Below are 18,113 nucleotides of genomic sequence, written 5' to 3' on the forward strand. Positions count from 1 at the left end.
AGATTCGGTGCCGTGCTTACTGCCGCCGAAGGTGTTCCGCTCCAGCTCAGGGAAGCCACCGATAGGCTTTCTCAGTTTACCATTCGGATCGCACAACAATTTACGGAACTCTTGGATTTCTCATTTAACTTGTTAACTACCCGGCTTGTTGGTAACGCACCGCTCATCGGTGCGTGTCTCGGTTTTCCGACTCTGATTGCTCGGATCTCCGAACCAAACGGGCTTAGCTTGGAATCCGTGCCCTAAACGTAGATAGCATATAACAGCTGCTGCGGATATAATCGGTCGGTTCTGGTTTTTTGTCTTCCTGGTAGTATTTATCAAATACCAGAATGAGAATTCCAGTCCCTTGGAAGGTCTTGGGCAGCACAGTCGGGACAGGCGGAGCTTGCACGATCCTATCTTCCTTCTTTTTCACACGAGATATCGAATTCGTCCCTTTGGAATCGTCCGACCCGATCTTCCATTCTGAGCACTTCAAGCGATATAACCCCTACGGCAACCCTACCATTCATGACCTGCATATTAAGAGAGTTCCTTTATCTCAGATAGATCCTAAGCTCCGCGCGGACGAAGACAAGCTTCTAGAGCGGTATTGTGGAGGCGTCTGGGCTGGTTTAGGTGGGTGCAGAACATCCAGCTCCAGCTACTGCAATCAAAGTATAGGCCATTCTGACAAGAATATGCTAACTTATGCCACAACAGGTTTCGCCCCACAACGGATTCTCCTCGCACTGCTGTGTAAAGAGACGGATCGAACCGACCCAGCGGCGCCGGAATCGGTAACGCTATGGTCTCCCTCAGAGCTACTGGAATCCGAGTACAAACCGGGAACTGACATTGCGGGCCATTTTGAGGTGATCGAGCGGCCGAAGCAAGGCCATTCAATTCTCATCCGCGGCGGCGACAAAATATCTAATCGGGGGTTGCGGCCGCTGGACGGGTTCATTGAGCTCACGGCATCCGTCGACCAGCAACATGGTCTGGTCGAGTTTGGATGCAAGACTGTTTTCTTTCAGGGGCTGGGCCCCGCTGCAGGGGGGAAGCTTCCAATGCCTGGGCCCGTGGTATGGCTGCATGAGCAATATGCGAAAGCCCTTTTGGCGTCTGGTGTAAGTTATGTGTGTATGTGAATTCTACTATAAGATAGGCTCTTATTGAAGTGCGTATTCGAGCCAGAACGTTCGGGTAGGCATATACCAGATAGCCCACAGTCAATCAAGGCGATGAAGGTGATGGGTCTGTTGCATCTTTCTGTCATCAAGCGATTCGCCCCAGCTGTAGCGGCCCTAACTGGAACTCAGCTGGACCCTTGTATGATGTCAGTTTGTTGGACGAACTGCATAACCTGACCGATTTCCTGGACGAGGAAGGCGCCTGGTTAGGACTGACATGTGGAAATTGTGGGCTGCTATTTGCAAATAGAATGTGAGAGCCTGTACGTTGTAGGTACAGTTTCCGCCTGCTATGCAGGCTGTGAATCACTAATCTTCATCATCTAGTCTCGTGAAGGCTATTGAACTACATTATTGGCTGTTAGTTCGACTGCCTGATGCCAGCCTCATGGACTACCCCTCCATGAGCGGCTATCACAGCATGTGGTTGGTGAGTGAAATGCAAGGCTGTGGACTAAAACTCGTCTCCAACGACGCAGGTGTGATCACTACCCAGCTTCATCTCATCGACATCCTCGCTGTCTAGTCTATGCGAAAGAAGAAACTGTGTATCTCTGAACTGAACTGTCGGATAAGCTTTGATATTTCCAACCGAAATGCGACCCATAAGCCGGAATGATTTTGCGATCGCGATTATCTGCACTCTTCCTCTTGAGGCTGAGGCTGTTGAAGCCCTTTTCGATGAGACCTATGACCGGTTTGGTAGATATTACGGCAAACAACTCGGTGATGCGAATTCATATATTAATGGAAGAATTCGAAACCATAATGTGGTCTTGTGCTGCGTGCCTAGGACAGAGAAAGGGGCTGCGAGTATTGCCTCGAGCTTGCGAGTCAGCTACACGGGCATTGAGCTTGTTCTAATTGTTGGTATCTGTGGAGGGGCTCCATCAACACCAAATAATCGAGAGGTATATCTAGGCGATGTTGTGATTGGTGACGCCGTGCTTAACTACACATTTGGCCAACGATACCCCGGTGGTCTTCCACAGAAGGCTGGTGTTAAGTATACACTAGGCCGGCCAAGTCAAGAAATTCGAACTCTTCTGGATGGCCTTAGTGGTGACAATGCTTGCAAGGAATTTCAAAACCAGATACAGCAATACGTTCACACACTTCAGCAGGCAAGCAAGAAGTGGCACCATCCACAAATCAATGATGCTCTTTTCAAGGCTTCTTATCTTCACAAGCATTACGGGAATGCTTCTTCTACTGGGTGCTGCTGTTTGGAGAATGACTCGCCAGATAATATTTGTGAGGCCGCACTGAAAAAAGATTGTGATGATCTTGGCTGTGACAAGAGTCAAGTGATACGTTGTCGAGAGCCTCTTGAAGCAGCCAAAGTGTCCGTACATATTGGAGCAGTCGCCTCCACCGACACAGTGGTGAAATCAGGGCGGAACCGAGACGCCATTGCTAGTACGGAGGAGGTCATTGCATTCGAGACGGAGGGAGCAAGAATACGTGATGATGTTCCGTGTCTTATTATTAAAGGCATATGTGACTATGCCGACAGTCACAGGAGCATATCTTGGCAAGCATATGCAGCAGTGACTGGAGCCTCGGCGGCGAAAGCTTTCTTGGAATATTGGGGACCTCGGAACGAAGGAGGTTAGTACACCACCTGCCGGTGAAACTTTGCATATACTAATGTACCATTTTGGAATCAAGAACGACGGAAGGAAGCAGAAGAGCTATGGGTGCAATTGATGGAAACCCGGAAACGGTTGCTGGGACCGAAGCACCCTGATACTCTGGCCAGCATGGCTGGCCTCGCATCAACATACCAATCTCAAGGGCGTTGGAGAGAAGCGGAATGGCTAGAGGTGCAAGTAATGGAAACCCGGAAACAGGTGCTAGGGTCATGGCATCCTGATACTCTGACAAGCATGGCCAATCTTGCATCAACATACTGGAACCAAGGGCGATGGAAAGAGGCAGAAGCGCTGGAGGTGCAAGTGATGGAAACCCGGAAGCAGGTATTAGGATCATGGCATCCTGATACTCTGACGAGCAAGGCCAATCTTGCATTAACATATCAATATCAAGGGCGATGGAAAGAAGCGGAATGGCTAGAGGTGCAAGTGATGGAGACCCGACAACAGGTATTAGGGCCAGAGCATCCTAATACTCTGACAAGCATGGCAAACCTTGCATTGACATACCGAAATCAAGGTCAATTGAAGGAAGCTGAAAGGCTTGGTGTGCAGGTAATGGAGACCAGTAAGCAGGTACTCGGGTCAGACCATGATGACACTCTGGCTAGCATGGCCAATCTTGCATCAACATACTGGAGTCAAGGAAAATGGAAAGAAGCGGAAGCGCTGTTTATACGGGTTTTGAATACCCAGAAACAAGTGCTGGGTCTAGAGCACCCTGACACTCTGGCCAGCATGGCCGACCTCGCATCAACCTACCAAAACCAAGGCCAATGGAAGGAAGCAGAAGAGCTGTTCATACAGGCGATGGAGATTCAGACAACTGTGCTAGGATCAGAGCACCCTGATACCCTGATCAGTACGGCTAATCTCGCATCAACATACCGAAGTCAAGGTCGATTGAAGCAAGCCGAAAGGCTTGGTGTGCAGGTAATGGAGACTAGCAAACAGGTACTCGGGCCAGACCATCCTTACACCTTGACCAGCATGGCCAATCTTGCATCAACATACTGGAGTCAAGGAAAATGGAAAGAAGCGGAAGCGCTGTTTATACGGGTTTTGAATACCCAGAAACAAGTGCTGGGTCTAGAGCACCCTGACACTCTGGCCAGCATGGCCGACCTCGCATCAACCTACCAAAATCAAGGCCAATGGAAGACAGCAGAACAGCTGTTCATCCAGGTAATGGAAAGCCAAAAACTTGTGCTGGGCCCGGAGCATACGAACACTTTGACTACTATGGCAAACCTCGCGTCTGTGCTATTAAGACAAGGTCAATGGCGGCAGGCTGAAGAACTACACCTACGAGTGGTTGAGACAAGAAAAAAAGGCCTGGGCGAGGTAGACCCTCCTACGCTAAATAGCATGGTGGACTTAGCTTCCATATACAAGCATCAAGGACGCCTTGCTGAAGCTAAGGAGCTTGAACGGCAAATAGAGGATGCTCGTATATGGCAACTGGAGCAGGACTCGGACACAGATTCGGAAACATCTATCATTTCATCTATCATGTCGGAAGCCTATTCTCATGATAGCACGACCTCCTCGGGGTCACTCTACGAGACCCAACGTGCTGTCCCCGAAAGAGTAGCACGAGCATTATTTGAGGAAATGGAACTTCAAGCTTATTACAGAAGAGCCATTGAGAAATTTGGGAAAGCGCATTTTACAAGAAACCATGACCATATCCTAAGAAGGCTTTTCAAGGATCTCAGATTGGAAGCCAAAAATCCTCATCATCGACGGGCACTTCGCTTTGCCAATTGGCTTTCGCTTAATAGAGTGACCGAGTTAATATGCGAGCTCTGTGATCCAAACCCAGATCTTCAGCAGCTCCGAACCACTCAGCTATTACTCACGCAGAAGGAAGATCGTCAGTTCATTCTGAATCGACATCTAAGATCACTAGCCAACAAGTTAGACAACACCTCAATTTCCGAACTGCATGACCCAGGCATGACGGTGACGGAGGCGGTGGTCATGCCGGACTTCGAGACAAAAAAGGATTCTAAACATCATGGAGATGACAGAGAGCGCAGAGAGGACGGAGAGGATGAAGAGGACGAGGAAGATGAGGGAGATGTAGACCAGGCCCGGATGCTCCAGCAGTTAGATATGGAATATCTCATGGGTGGAAAGCCTTTCCGGTCTTATAAGGACAGTGTTCGACATCTCTCTCACACTCCCAACACGATGAAGGAAGCTATTGAATCACAAAACATTGACAACATCCGAAGGTTGTTAAGGAAGGGATCTGATCTGGCGGTAATGGACGAATACGCCTGGATAGAGGAACTTTACAAACTAGGGTACTCTGTTGACGATATTGCAGAGCTTCTGATTGAAAACGCCAAAGACTCTCCCTGGATTAATTTTGAGCCAAATTCTTACGAGGAGGCTGAGCCACAACATGGGTTGCACCTTAGAGATTGTGCTCATCAATTCTCTTTCAATAGACCGCTCTCTCAGGGCCAATTATTGACTACAGAGACCGTGAGCCGGACAGAGATCGTCCAAGAGATTCAAGAACTCTGTGGCCTTGCTGGAATTACTCCTGGTTCACCAGAGCTTCGGAGTCGCACCGGTTCCGTCAAATTTGAAGAACAGAACTCGGTTGCTATTATCTCCTACGCTGTAAATGAGAATGACCATGATCTGGATGGAAACTCTATTATTTCCAGGCTGTATCGCATCATTGAACGCCTTTCCTCTGCTGCTGGTCGAGTTCAATCGGCAGGTCTCTGCTGCGACTGCTTCACCATCATACGATTTCCGGAAGACCAGCCCAATCCGCAACTATCATCAGTTAACCAGGTTGAGATGTGTTGTATGGAATTTGAACTCATCGTACAGATGAAAACTGAGTTACGGCGCCTTCTGAGCGTCGAATGCATTGAAATGACAGACGTCGCCGGTATACGAGCAGTCACAGAGCGGATCCTTGAACTTCTTACACAAACGGCAAGAAATATCCCTGTGGACACGGTCGACTGTGTTTTCAACTATTGTTGCCTAGCGATTCAATTCCTCTCTTTAGGTTTTCTATCGTACTTTCAAGCGCACATGGGGCCCATACAATTCTTCTTCTTGGATACTCTGCAAACTACTTATGTGCTTTCAGGAAATGAGGTGTCTCCCAGTCGATACCATGAGATCATAGCAAGCTTAACCAATCTCACCTGTATGGGTGAAATGATTCAGTCTCCAGTTTTCACGTTCAGGATTCGTTCCGCGGAGACAAAAGATTCTGTCGAAAAAACTGGGCCAAAACATGATCTTCTCGCGAGTATTGAGGACATTCTTGATACCTGGGGTCCGGGACAGGTCATTGCCCGACGCTTGGACAACCTGCCGTACGCGATCAGGTTGGGGGGTGGTTTCATTACTTATGACGGTCGAAAATACCACTGGAGCCAAGATGTAGCGGCCGAACAGTGGTCTCCTATCAAGTGGGAGCGGCGTCACAAAGTAGTGATAGGAGCAGTGGTTACAGTCAATGGGCTCTGCACGATTGACGAAAACCAATACTGGGCCAAGTCATCCACAATTCTTGAGCCCCTGGGTACGTATCCAACATGGTGGGAGCTTAACCAGAGACAGTCTGGGTTTCAGGCTGGCAACTATGTCCTATATCAGATCAACGGTGTTTGGTGCAAAATGCATGGCAGAACTCTAAAACAGTCCAAGCTTGAGCAAGACGATGAAATGCTGATCCCTTTCTTGGATGACCTCTGGGGCCTTCAGGTCAGCTTTTGCACGAGTGTTGCACGCCGTGTCGCCCTCCGAGAGATGGTGGCTGATCTGCTGCCAACGTTTGCTACCGCTACCTACACTAATGAGCAGCAAGAACTATGGGAAGATCTCAAGATGAATTACAACATTGTGGATTCATTCAAGGGAGGCAATCTTAAAGACTGGTTCAGGTTGCTCACTCCTCAACTGTACCAGTATACCTTGGGCATTTTGCGTAAGATGTTCAATGTGCTTCAACACACGGGAATCGATAGGGAAGGAAGGTATCTTTTGGTTTCATGGCCTCACGAACATGATCTCCTACGAGGCTTCAAAATACCATGTGAAAAGCAGAGCTCTTGGGCGCGAATACTCGCCGACTCTGATGATTGTGCCACATTCGCGTACATCTCGTCGAAGTGTCTCGAAACTGAAACGATAAAGTGCAGTGGGCCGCTTCGGAACTGGACAAACACGACTCTACTTCTCGAAACAGCAGTCATATTTCATAATTTGAAAGAACCAAGCTTCGAATTGGAGAATGACGAGATATTTTTCTTCAAGAAACTGGACTCATTACTCTATGTAAGAGTGCACAGACGAAACGAAACTAGCGCAGCGAGTCTTCTCACTCCATCCACGTCGATTGCGTCGATACCCTGGAGCTTGCAGCAAAGATTATTTATGAGAGAAAAACAAAGAAGGAAGAGGAGATTACGGGAGAAACAAGCGACTTACGACATTGGTGAGACAGTGGTTGTATTAGCAGCTAAGGGCTTGCTGTAGGAGATTCAAACAGGCTACGATAGCATACAGCCCAATCGCAATGAGTTTCACTCCTCCCTGATTTTAATGAGTCAAGTCGACCACTCGAAGTACCCTCCCATCAGGATACCATATGACTTTGTTAGAGGGGTGTCCACCGTGATTGGACTTGCCCTAGCCCCAGTCGTCGCGTATGTCAGCGCCCCGGCCAAGAACTGGCAGTAGATTTCTTGAGAGATGTATAGGCAAGTTAGTTGCTAGCCTCTACTCTGTGTAAGAATTATCTCGGCCCAGTGGTATGATTTTATAGGCAGAAATCTCCACCTTTAGCTACTAATATCCACGGCAGAATCTATGTGTAATTGTGTAGGTATACCCCACCGGAGCGGACTATCTTAGAACTCCGGAGGGGCTCTCTTTGAGTCGCAGACAGCTCCTCGAGTCGACCTCTAGATTATCAGCGTTTATCATTTCATAAACCGACCATTATAAACCGAAAATGGTCTACACTATCGTCGTCCGTGCGTAATCGCTCCTCCCGTTTCTTCAAAGCTAACTTATCCGCTCACCACAGACATGAGGGCCAAGCCCGACCAGGAGAGCATCTCCAAGCTATCCGCCAAGCTCCAGGAAGCTTCCGCCGTCTACTCTAAGGACAAGGAGACCCTTTCCTGGCACGTCATGCAGTCGGTCCACGACCCGCAGGACTTCTGTATCGTTGAGCGCTACCTCAACGAAGGCTCCCAGACCTACCACTTGAACAACCCCTACTGGAAGACTTTCGATCCCTACGTCATTCCGTTGTTGGAGAAGCCTATGGACCTTAGACGCTTTGAGGAGCTGGAAGAGAAGAAGGAGTGAACTAAAAAAAATATTGCTCCTGCCTTGCATTTTTTTTCTAGGTCTGGGACCTACTTTTACGGAAAGTCAATGGCGGTGAGCTCTGACACCCCTGCGTCCATATATACTCCGCATGTGCTAACATGCCTCCTCTTGGCATCGTGCTAGGCTGGATACAACCGTTGCTAGATTAGACAGACATTCAATTGCATCATCTCTTTGGTCTGAACTCAATAGCCCACCTGAGCGATGGCGCTTAAACATTGCAGCGCAGCTATGTAGGCCCGTATAGGCGCCTGGGCCAGCGAAAGGTCAACGAGGGGAGACCATTTCTAGAGGACTAGCCCGCCCAGCTCGGGCTTCAGGGTAGTAGGTATTTCGCTGCAGCGAACTATGGCATGGACGCGAAATTCGGGCCAGCTAGTTCTACCGTGATGGGCGAGCTGGTACATTATTGATCGCGGCGAGAGGGCAAGTTACGAAATTCAGAAGATTAAAACGTGGTATGAATAGAAAATGGAGACCTCTGGCAGCGAAACAGACTTTCTGTTCACAAGGCTGTTGGACTATTTGGAGGTATAGACCAGGAATGAGTGCTTGGGCCCTCTCCCACTAGTCGTATCCCCCTTGTCAAATCTATGGGCTCCCCATTAGTATAATAGATATCAGCATTATTGTAAGCCAAATGCGCTCCTGAAGCTTTAGCCTCTTTCCCCTCCCCGTTCCCCTCCGCCGCCCACGCCCAACCTCCCTTCTGCTCTCTTAATGTTACATACGACCACTGGGCGTGAAGGATCGGGTTTCCCCCGACGGAGGCTCTGAGTCAGCCAGTCCTTGTAAAAGGCCTTTGGTTTCCGTCCAAACTGTCTTCTAGAATGCCAAGTGAGCCAATGCCGCTGAGAATATAGCTGTAATCACCAGAGGTTGACCTTAGTGTAGCTGGTGGTGTATCATGGTTTCGTCCATGCCATGGACGGCAGCTTTCTGATCGGCAGTGCACAGACCCACCCAATTGTATATTCTTCGGTAGTGATTCAGCTCACGAACGGGCCTTGGTGTGCTGCAATGTTTGAGGTTACATACGTCAAATTATCAGGGGGTAGGCTAGGTGGCCGGTGGACTGGGGGAACCGGCTCAAGGAGGGGAAGTCTGAGCCTTCTCGCGGCCAGCTGGCTCAGTGAGTGCAAAGTGGCGTTTTCGACATGCAGCTATTGACGGATTGTGCTATTGGATTTACTAAGTAAGAATTTAAGCAATAATAGCTAAACGACACTAAGGTGATTACGACGAAAAACAGCTATCGACAAACAGTAACAAATGCTGCGCATCACGTCAATCATCAGAATCAGAATCATCATCTCCATGCCCAGCGGTGCCGGAAAATCCACTTGGAGTGCCCCTGGGAGAACCTTTAAAAGAATGCTTGCTTGAAGTCACTGGAGGTGGCTGAAGATTATATTCATTCCTCATTCCCATCCCCATTCCAAACTCCTGGCCGTATCCCGTTTGCGGAGAACGATTGAAAGTAGGATCATGGCCGTGCGGTACGAAAGGCTGGCTGCGTAAGCCGTCCGCTGTATAGCCATACTGAGAAAATTGAGCTTGAGACTGACGGGATCCAGGATTATGGGCTTGGAGGCCATCATAATGCCCCTGTAGGGATGGACTCGACTGACCGGGAAAGAGACCCTGGTTGCTTGGAGGTATACCCCCCTGGCCTGCAGTAAACTGGCTGCCAGGCTCTTGAGGCGACTTATGGGTGACCGAGTCAATGCGATAACCATGCAAGAGGGCCTGCTCTCCCGGAGTCTTGCGTTTGATTTCGTAGAGGTACTTGTCAAAGCCCACCCCAGCTTCTGCCACAACCTTGAAGTGTCTTGCTGAAATGTCGTAAGACGACGTGTTGTACGGCGACGTGTTGATCGAGGGCTGGGACTTTGAGTCCGGGTGCTCTTTCTCGTAGCGGGCGAGCGCTGACGCTACGAGAAATGCGTTCCTGATTTGCCTTCCATTCCACCTGCCTTTACCTTGTTGACTTGACTTGTAGTGTTCAAGAGCGAAGTTCTTTATACCATCGACGTCAATTGTCAGAGCCGGTTTGCCAGTTGTGCCAGCCCTCTCTTCCTCGATGGCTCTTAAGCGGTCGAGATTCAACTTCCAGATTTTCCTGGTCTCGCGTTTACCAAGGTCAGGGTAGTAGAGGCTAATGTGAATGCGGGACCTGAAGGCCTCGTCAATAGTGCCTACGCGGTTGGTGGTGAGAAAGAGGATTCCCATGTAATATTCCAGGACCCGCAGGAAGACTGTGAAAGCGCTGACTGTTAGTGATGATTCTGCACCATGTGAAGGAAACCCACCGGAAACAAGAGCATTTCTCTCGAGATCCGTTGCTTTTCTCTCGGAGAGAAAGACATCTGCCTCGTCCAAGAGAAGGATGCAGCCCCAAAGCTGAGCAAGGCGAAAAACGTCCTTCAACTTGCTCTCAACGTTCGATGGCGATAGTCCGAGGTCCCCGTAGGTTATCGGCAATAGCGGCTTCTTCCATTGATGGGCAATGGTTTCTGCTGTCGAGGTCTTGCCAACACCCGGGACGCCATGAAGGAGGATAACCAGGCCTCGTCCTTTGTTGTGGACAATGTCCTGGTTGACACTGTATCGACCGGAATCTTGTATCTGCTTGCGCATATAATGGGAATGCACGAGGGACTGAAGCAAGCTCATATGGTCCGGATTGATCACCAAGTTCTCAAATGTGCCACTTGTAGAGTCCTTCACGCTTGAGAGGTTTCGAGTCTCCACGGCCACAAACCGTCGCTCTTGGAGGACATAGGCGAAAAGCCGACGTGGCAATAGCACGATGTCATCGTCGTTGAGTTGATATTCCTTCTCCCGGCCGTTGATGCCGTGTGAAAGGAAAGAGTCCACACGCTCGCAATAGTCAATCTTCTCCTTGCGGCCCACCCAGTCGTCCACCCAGCAGGCATTTTGGATGTTCGAGGAGACAGCTTTTTGGTCCTTCAACCTCCAGTAGAAAACATGATACAAATAATACGGGTAGCCTCTATCCCACTCCTTTGTACTGGGGTATTTTGAATCAAACTTCCAGTTGAAATGGAGTTTCATCGCCTCACCAGCGTCGAGAATAACATCGCTGGCAATGTACTGCAACGAGCTCTGGGACTCGGGAGTCAGAGCCCATCCGGTGTGCAAGAGGAACTTGGCCTCGATGCACTCTTTGCACTTTTGGCCCGACTCCTTGTATACCTGTAGGAGGGCTTTGTGGTCCTCTGCAAACCGAAGCGGGTAGACCGTCAGGTTGACAATGTCCTGTTCCCCTTTGAAATAACTGATAGTGAATGTAGTCGGAATGCAGACATAGGCTTCGCCATTATGGTCAATGCGGTAACATTTCAGTTCAAAATCATTGCCAACTGTTCGTTTCCGATACAGCTTCCATAGCTTCTGGTCACCGCTTTCGTTAACAACTGCTTTGGGGTTCGATTGGAAAGAGAAAGTTGCAGCCGGGTTGTAGATATACTCGCCAACCCTAAACAGATGCCACAAATCGCGGAAACATGTTTTTCTGTGCCTGCTCGAAGTCTCAGGCTTACTGGAGCTGTCAAAAAGATTTGCGAACGGCAGTATTTCCCGCTCCAGGAACTGAATCAGGTATCGAAAATCACCAGCAAGAGTTGTCCGGTCAGCGCGTGCCTTTTCGGAGGCAGTCATCGCAGTCTGCGTAGGCACCACGCTCGAGGGAAATATGCTCAAAACATCCTCTTCCGTCGTTTTCTCGAGCTCTGCTTCCAACTTGGCCAGCTTCTTCTTGAAGTCATCGATATGATAGATCAATGGTGCAAATGGTCGCCTAAAGATTAGGGGGGCTGTGATATCATCGTCCGAGCCCAAGATATCCACAAGCTCGCGGGCCAGTGGTATGGATGAAATGCGGACAGATTGAAGGTACGCATCCGATCGAAAGACATTACGCTCTCGCATTGTTGCCATAAGCTGCTGCGCTTCCTCGGCGCCGACCAGTTGCAGCTTTGCGCAGAAGAGGCTGTCCTTCTTTTCTTCATCTTCTAACGACGGCGGGGCCATGAGGAGTTCAATGAGGGCTGCATCCTTCTGGTCCGGAAAACGGTTTACAAAGTTGATCCAGTTCAACCTGCGTATTTCTCGCACGACAGGGAGCTGTTCTGGTTCAGGCCCTGCGTCGTCGTCTGAAGGACTTTTTGCCGCATTCTCGAGTTCGCTTTCAGGGTTGTCGCCGCTGATTACGCGCTTGCTCACCGATTCTTTGCTGTGTAGCTCGACATTCAACAGCCGTGACTCCAACTCGCTGAGTCGCTTCTCGAGTGCCCGAGTGTAGTCAGAATGGTCTTTGGGGCCCGGGTTATCCTGGGCCGGGCTCTCGACACTGGCAACACTGTCGGCCTGTCCGTGGGTGGGCTCCGTGGTAGCCATGGCGCTCTGCTGGGAGAAGAAGCTGTTAGGGCTGTAGAATCGAGGAAAGCGTACTTACTGACATGTTACAAGGAATCTTGAAAGGCTCGTTGGCCGGGGCACATAATTATAATCGAGGATTAAAAAAGCCGCTGATCCCAGCACAGCCCCTGGTTCATGACCAGCCAACTCCCCTCCGCCGTAGACATCACTATTCCAGTAAGCCTGTCCTCCCAATATAGTTACAAGGATTGTAGCAACCCGAATAATCGCAAACATAGGATCAACTAGCCCCCACGGGCCCTAAAGCCCGGTATTATGTTGGGGGTATGCATGTGACAAACCTCGCGTGTAGCATATAGCAAACATGCACAGTGCACATCTAGGGCCTCTTTATAAGCCAGTGGGCCATGGCAGTTAGATATGGCATATATATTTGGGGCCACACAGACCTAATGGGGACCACACAGACGATTCTGGGCTATGTTAATTGACAAGTAGGGTTGGGAGCCTCACCCCCCTCTCTGGATCACAGGCTCAAGCCGTGCGGTTCGCCAACACCCAGCCTTTCTCACTGTAGCCGCATCCTACGTGTCTCCAATCAAAGTCAGCTGCTACTTTCAACTAAAATCTGACTGCTACAAGCCTTCTGGCCCCAAAATACTCGAGTACGGACCGGCCGCAGGGGGTAGCGGAATGGCACTGGCAAGCTTATATTTCTGCTCGGGCCTGCCGACCAGATCTACTGTGGCTTCTTCCACATAACCTGGGAGTTTTGAAACTTACCAAGATGCTCGATCGTTGGCGGAAGCTAGATCCGCGAAACGGTCTGCGAGAGCAAAAGGAAATTGCTGCGGACTTTACCCTAAAAAGTGGAAAGGAATTTCACCAAGCCTTGACAGCCCCTGCAAAGTATGATCAAGAATTAGAGAAGATTGTGCCGCTGCCAGATATTAGGTTTGGCTCCTGATCATTACAAGTATGATTGCTGCTAACACCTCAAAGAGACCTTCAAGAAGCGCTGGAAATGTACAATGCGACAGCCGAAGAGGCGTTGCGCTTTAGTGTCAACACTTGTACCTTTGACGATGTCCTTTCAGAGCTCAAAGCTGCTGTTAGGGTCTATGAGCAGAAAGCGACTGGACCGGCAAATGTGCTGCGCAGATTCGCACGCGCGGCTGGAGACTACTCCGTCGAGATAGCCCCTTGGTGCGACTTGGTGCCCGCAGACAACGGGCTCAACGTGCTGAGTGCTGGTCTGCGGATGATCTTCAGCGTAAGTGCTCTTATCCTGTCCCTTTGCAGAGACCTGACGTTTCCATATATAGATCGCAAAGAGAAATGCGGACAACCGCGAGAGGATCTTGCAAGCGTTTCATGACATCCCAGCGCTTGTTAACAAAGCTTCAAGGCAACAGAGCCAGTTTGCCTTCTCCAAGGATGTCAGGCACAGCGCAATCACATTCTACGAGACGGTGGTGCGCGCTCTAGCCCAACTGATTGTCCAATTGAATGGCAGTATCAATTCAGATACGCGGTTCTGGGACCGCGTGAGCAGACTGAGAGAACGGCTCTTCGGCTCCAGCCTCAGAGGAAAGAGTATTGATACAATCCTGAGGACGGTCTCGATCCAGGTCGCGAAGTTCGAGGAATGCCTTGACCTGGTTCGCGACAAGATTAGAATGGGCACGTATGAAACCGTTGTCGTAGCTGCGGAGGCGATGCACGAATTCAATGAGAAGTTACAACAACTCCAAAGTGACATGAAAAGTCTCAAGGAGAATGCTGAAAAGAGCAAAGACGATGGTCCCGACCCGATACTGCAACGACAGGTTTCCACCGAGGCGATAGAACTGGGCCAGAAATACGGCAGCATGAATCGCAAGGACCAACATAGCCTGGATATCATGAATCACCTGTTCAACTTTCTGATTTCCAATTACTCTGGTAAGCCTGCCAATCCTTCCCGGATTAATTCTATTGACTGGGGGAAGTCTTCCAACAGGACGCCCGCCGAAGAATCACTTACCAACCCAATATCCACAACACTGGCTGTCCGAAACAGAGCTGATGCAAAGCCTGGGGGTCTACTTTCGTCAGCACTTGGAGGATCTTGACACCGTGCTCAAGGAACAGCATCAATTCGACGACGCGGCACAGAGTCATGCTAGGCAACTTCTCCAGTCCCCTAGATTTTCGCACTGGTTCTCCTCCCAATCCTCGGATGTGCTCTGGGTGAACGGAAACTGTGAATGCGTCGGGCCTGGAAGCTTTCTGCCCTTTCACTTCTGTGTGCATTGTTCGTTCTCAGCGTCCACCAGAATACCAACGCCATTGTTCTCCATCATTTCTGCGGTCTCCATGAAATCGGTGGCGAAGGCGCTGTCACTGGACCCAACGGCCTAATTAGGAGTCTAATCTTCCAGCTTCTCTTTTGCAGCCGGCACAAGTTCAATCTGGATTTTATCTGCACCCAAGAGTCCGCAGATGAGATTCTGTCACAATCCCTGCATACGCTCTGCCATACTTTCCGCCGACTAATTGAGCAACTCCCAAAAAAACAGAGTGTCATCTGTATTATCGACGGTATAACGGGATTTGAATATGGTCCGTGGTTGAATGACCTCTGGGACGTGATGGACATCCTGGACAAGATCGTTAAAGATCCTGCGTTGCGTCCACATTTCAAGTTACTTGTCACCACACCTTTTGCCGATGGGGTTGTGGATCGGACTGTCATGGAGCATCAGAGGCTCGTCTTACCGTCCGATTCGTCTTCTGGGGGGTTCGCTGAGATGTCGGATCGCTTGGTGTGGGATGAAATCGGTCAAGCGACTCGGTTGGAGGAGTATCGACGGGCGGTGCGGCTGAATGAGGAGGAAGATTCGGAAGATTCGGATGGGCTAAGCGAGTAGACACGGTCTGGGAATTGAATGATATGTCAAAGTAGGTTTGTCCTGGAAAGGCCAATTCAGAGCATATGGCACGAACTGACTCGCGAGCTAGAAGTAGCGTAGCTTTCCAGCCTCCAGACGCCTCAAAGATAATCTAGCTTTGAATTGTCATTTATAGAATATTTCTTGTAACCAAGTCTATTTCATTATTACTATTAAATAATAATAATTATTATCAGCTGCAGCTGGAGCTAGTTTATGGACGTTGACACTAAGTATAGGTAGAGGTAGTAGCCGAGAGCGTTGGCGGCGAAGTTCTAGGATAGCTTTGCAGAGCTGGAGTTTGAGCGCATGACTGAGAGTCCAGAGACGCGCCAGCGCTGCCATTTGACGGCAATGACGGTGCTCCCTTGTTCAGCAACGACCCGCCAGCATCCATCATTGTCTGGGTTTAGGACTCGCCTGGTAGGGTGTGGTACGGATTAGGCGTCAGGTCGCTTGTATTCGATGAACAAAGCTCCACAGCCTTTGGCTAGCTTGGCTACCTCGGCCCTCGGAGGTCAGGAATGCTATAGATGACATGCCAGAGCTTGCGCGGTCTTTGGACGTCCAGTTGTTGGGAGTATATGGGTTCTTGTACGCATCGTAGGGCAGCTCGAAGGCAAGCAGGTGTCCATGGTATCCCTATAACAAAATGCCTTAGACAAACCTGGATTCAGGACTGTACGCAATCAGTCGGTTCAGGCGGCCGAGTCGGCAAGCGGTTTAACGTACGACGCCACTGCGATCTGCTGCGCTCCGTCTCCGGGTGGAAGGCCCATCAATCCAAAGCCAGCAGGGTACTGCTCGTACGTTATCGTCGGTGTGCGTTGCAGCTGGTAACTGTGGAGCAAATCGTCAGCCTCCGCACAGTGCTGTCGCAGACTTGAGGCTGGCCTCCATATCCGGGGACGCGGAACACCGGGACCCCATTGTTGGCTGAATCGCCCACGACAGTGACAGAGCCTGAAAGACTGGGATATGGGCTTACTGAGGTGCTAGATATCTTCTGCTTTGTTAAGTTTCTTCTTTAGGACGGGACAGGCTGGAGAGGGAGGCAAACTCCGTCTGTGGTATACTGCGCGAGATCGCCGACGCAAAGTTAGTTATCAGCGCCACTGCCGTAAGAAATACGGAGAACGGACGACAAGAAAGTGGGCAAGTGCCATTCAAGCACTACTCCTACCAACCAATGGGACAATGAGGTAAGTTATCTTACCAATAATGGAGATTGTGATACATTCCATAAAGAGGGGTCCCCAGACGTGTATCTCTGTTCTTCCTCATCTTGTTCGCATTAGAATATAGCACAAAAGCGTGCAATAGTCCGATAACTCAGACCCAGTCTGGTTACATACTAGCGTTGTAGGCATCGCTTAATGGTAGACCCTTTGGCGCTCACGCTAGCAGTTAGGGCATGGAACGGCTTCCTCTAGAGCCCCTTAGGGTGACATCGTGTCAAAAGCCAACTAATAATTTCACCATAATTTACAAAGCCTAAGTCAGACGATATTTGAAAGCACTACTTGAGGAACTACATAATATAGTGAGGGTAAAACAGGGGTACAAGGCTGGACTGTCTTGTCTCACCCCTGGGACCCCATCATGGCCAAGCTAATGACGAGGCTATTAGAGACGTAATATCTATTATTCACTTTATAGCAGTTGAACAGATGGCTAAAAGGCTATTGATCCTATATTCTGTCCATCTGTCAATCACTTTCTTTTCTACGAGTTATGTAGCAACCGAACAAGCCTTTCTACTCTGGGCATGCTCAAGAAGTCCAAATATAACCCCAGGGACGCCCTGATCGACTATCCGATCTAGGGGCCCTATGCCGTTAGTCAATCGGTCAAAATGAGACTGTCACAAGGCTGTGTGGACATGTGATGCGGGGTATGCCCCTCATAGCACTCAACGACCCTGCTCGAGCTTATACTGACTTTTCTTTTTCTAGGCCTTGATGGCTCTAGCAACAGTTGCTTTGAAAGCCCCTCACCAGAAGGCAAGTCTATTCGTAAAATTCTATTCTGCTTGCATGCATCTTTCTCAAAGTAGCGCCGACATCTTGCTACAACTCAGCCTGACGATGCCTTTCACCATGCGTGTGACTCTGGTGAAATCTCAGACACCAAGAAAACCATCGTGACCGGGCGCTTAACTGTTGAAGATCTCGACAAGGGGGCCTCCAGTTCGCAACATGAATGCGGCACGTCGATATCGTGACAGCACTTTTTGAGGCTGGCGCCCCAGTTACAATAGAGACAACACATTCTCTTCCCGGAGCAGATGAACAGCAACCCCCACATTGTACGCCTCTTTCTTGATCGTGGCATGAACCCCAACGCGACGCACTCCGAACTCATCATGAGGCCGAAGCGCTCCACATCCAGCAATCCCCCTTCGCGGAGGCCTTCTGATGGCGAGCCAGACCTCTCCCGTATGTTCATTTGTCCGGCAGCTCAAAGGCTTGATTGACCCGCCTCAGGGTATTGGACTGATTCAAAAATAGCATCTTCCGCAATCATGGAAGCGTCCCTCTACTGCTGGAAGCTCGCGCAGG

The 18,113-nt window shown here is 49.8% G+C and overlaps 5 protein-coding genes across 5 annotated transcripts, besides 1 other annotated feature; 4 read left to right on the plus strand and 1 right to left on the minus strand.

Annotated features, from left to right (window-relative positions):
* Positions 1-18,113: part of a sequence feature (contig 1.61 483..865047(-1)) that runs on past both edges of the window.
* On the plus strand, positions 320-1,485 carry ANIA_10431 (uncharacterized protein). Its single transcript, XM_050611489.1, has 2 exons — positions 320-621; positions 706-1,485. The coding sequence occupies exons 1-2, from the start codon at positions 333-335 to the stop codon at positions 1,131-1,133; spliced, it is 717 nt and encodes a 238-aa protein (XP_050467515.1). The 5' UTR covers positions 320-332; the 3' UTR covers positions 1,134-1,485.
* On the plus strand, positions 2,885-7,351 carry ANIA_10448 (uncharacterized protein; the record flags this gene model as incomplete). The annotated part of the gene is made up of 1 exon (XM_050611490.1): positions 2,885-7,351. One exon carries the CDS (start codon positions 2,885-2,887, stop codon positions 7,349-7,351), a length of 4,467 nt encoding a protein of 1,488 aa, XP_050467516.1.
* Positions 7,830-8,191, plus strand: ANIA_03616 (putative quinol monooxygenase; the record flags this gene model as incomplete). The annotated part of the gene is made up of 2 exons (XM_656128.1): positions 7,830-7,851; positions 7,905-8,191. 2 exons carry the CDS (start codon positions 7,830-7,832, stop codon positions 8,189-8,191), a joined length of 309 nt encoding a protein of 102 aa, XP_661220.1.
* ANIA_03615 (uncharacterized protein) lies at positions 9,503-12,701 on the minus strand (the record flags this gene model as incomplete). Its single annotated transcript, XM_656127.1, has 2 exons — positions 9,503-12,646; positions 12,696-12,701. The coding sequence occupies 2 exons, from the start codon at positions 12,699-12,701 to the stop codon at positions 9,503-9,505; spliced, it is 3,150 nt and encodes a 1,049-aa protein (XP_661219.1).
* ANIA_03614 (uncharacterized protein) lies at positions 13,407-15,531 on the plus strand (the record flags this gene model as incomplete). Its single annotated transcript, XM_656126.1, has 5 exons — positions 13,407-13,528; positions 13,622-13,892; positions 13,945-14,563; positions 14,682-14,851; positions 15,181-15,531. 5 exons carry the CDS (start codon positions 13,407-13,409, stop codon positions 15,529-15,531), a joined length of 1,533 nt encoding a protein of 510 aa, XP_661218.1.

The sequence above is a fragment of the Aspergillus nidulans genome, chromosome II, assembly GCF_000011425.1.
Source record: "Aspergillus nidulans FGSC A4 chromosome II".
NCBI classification, from domain to species: Eukaryota; Fungi; Ascomycota; class Eurotiomycetes; order Eurotiales; family Aspergillaceae; genus Aspergillus; species Aspergillus nidulans.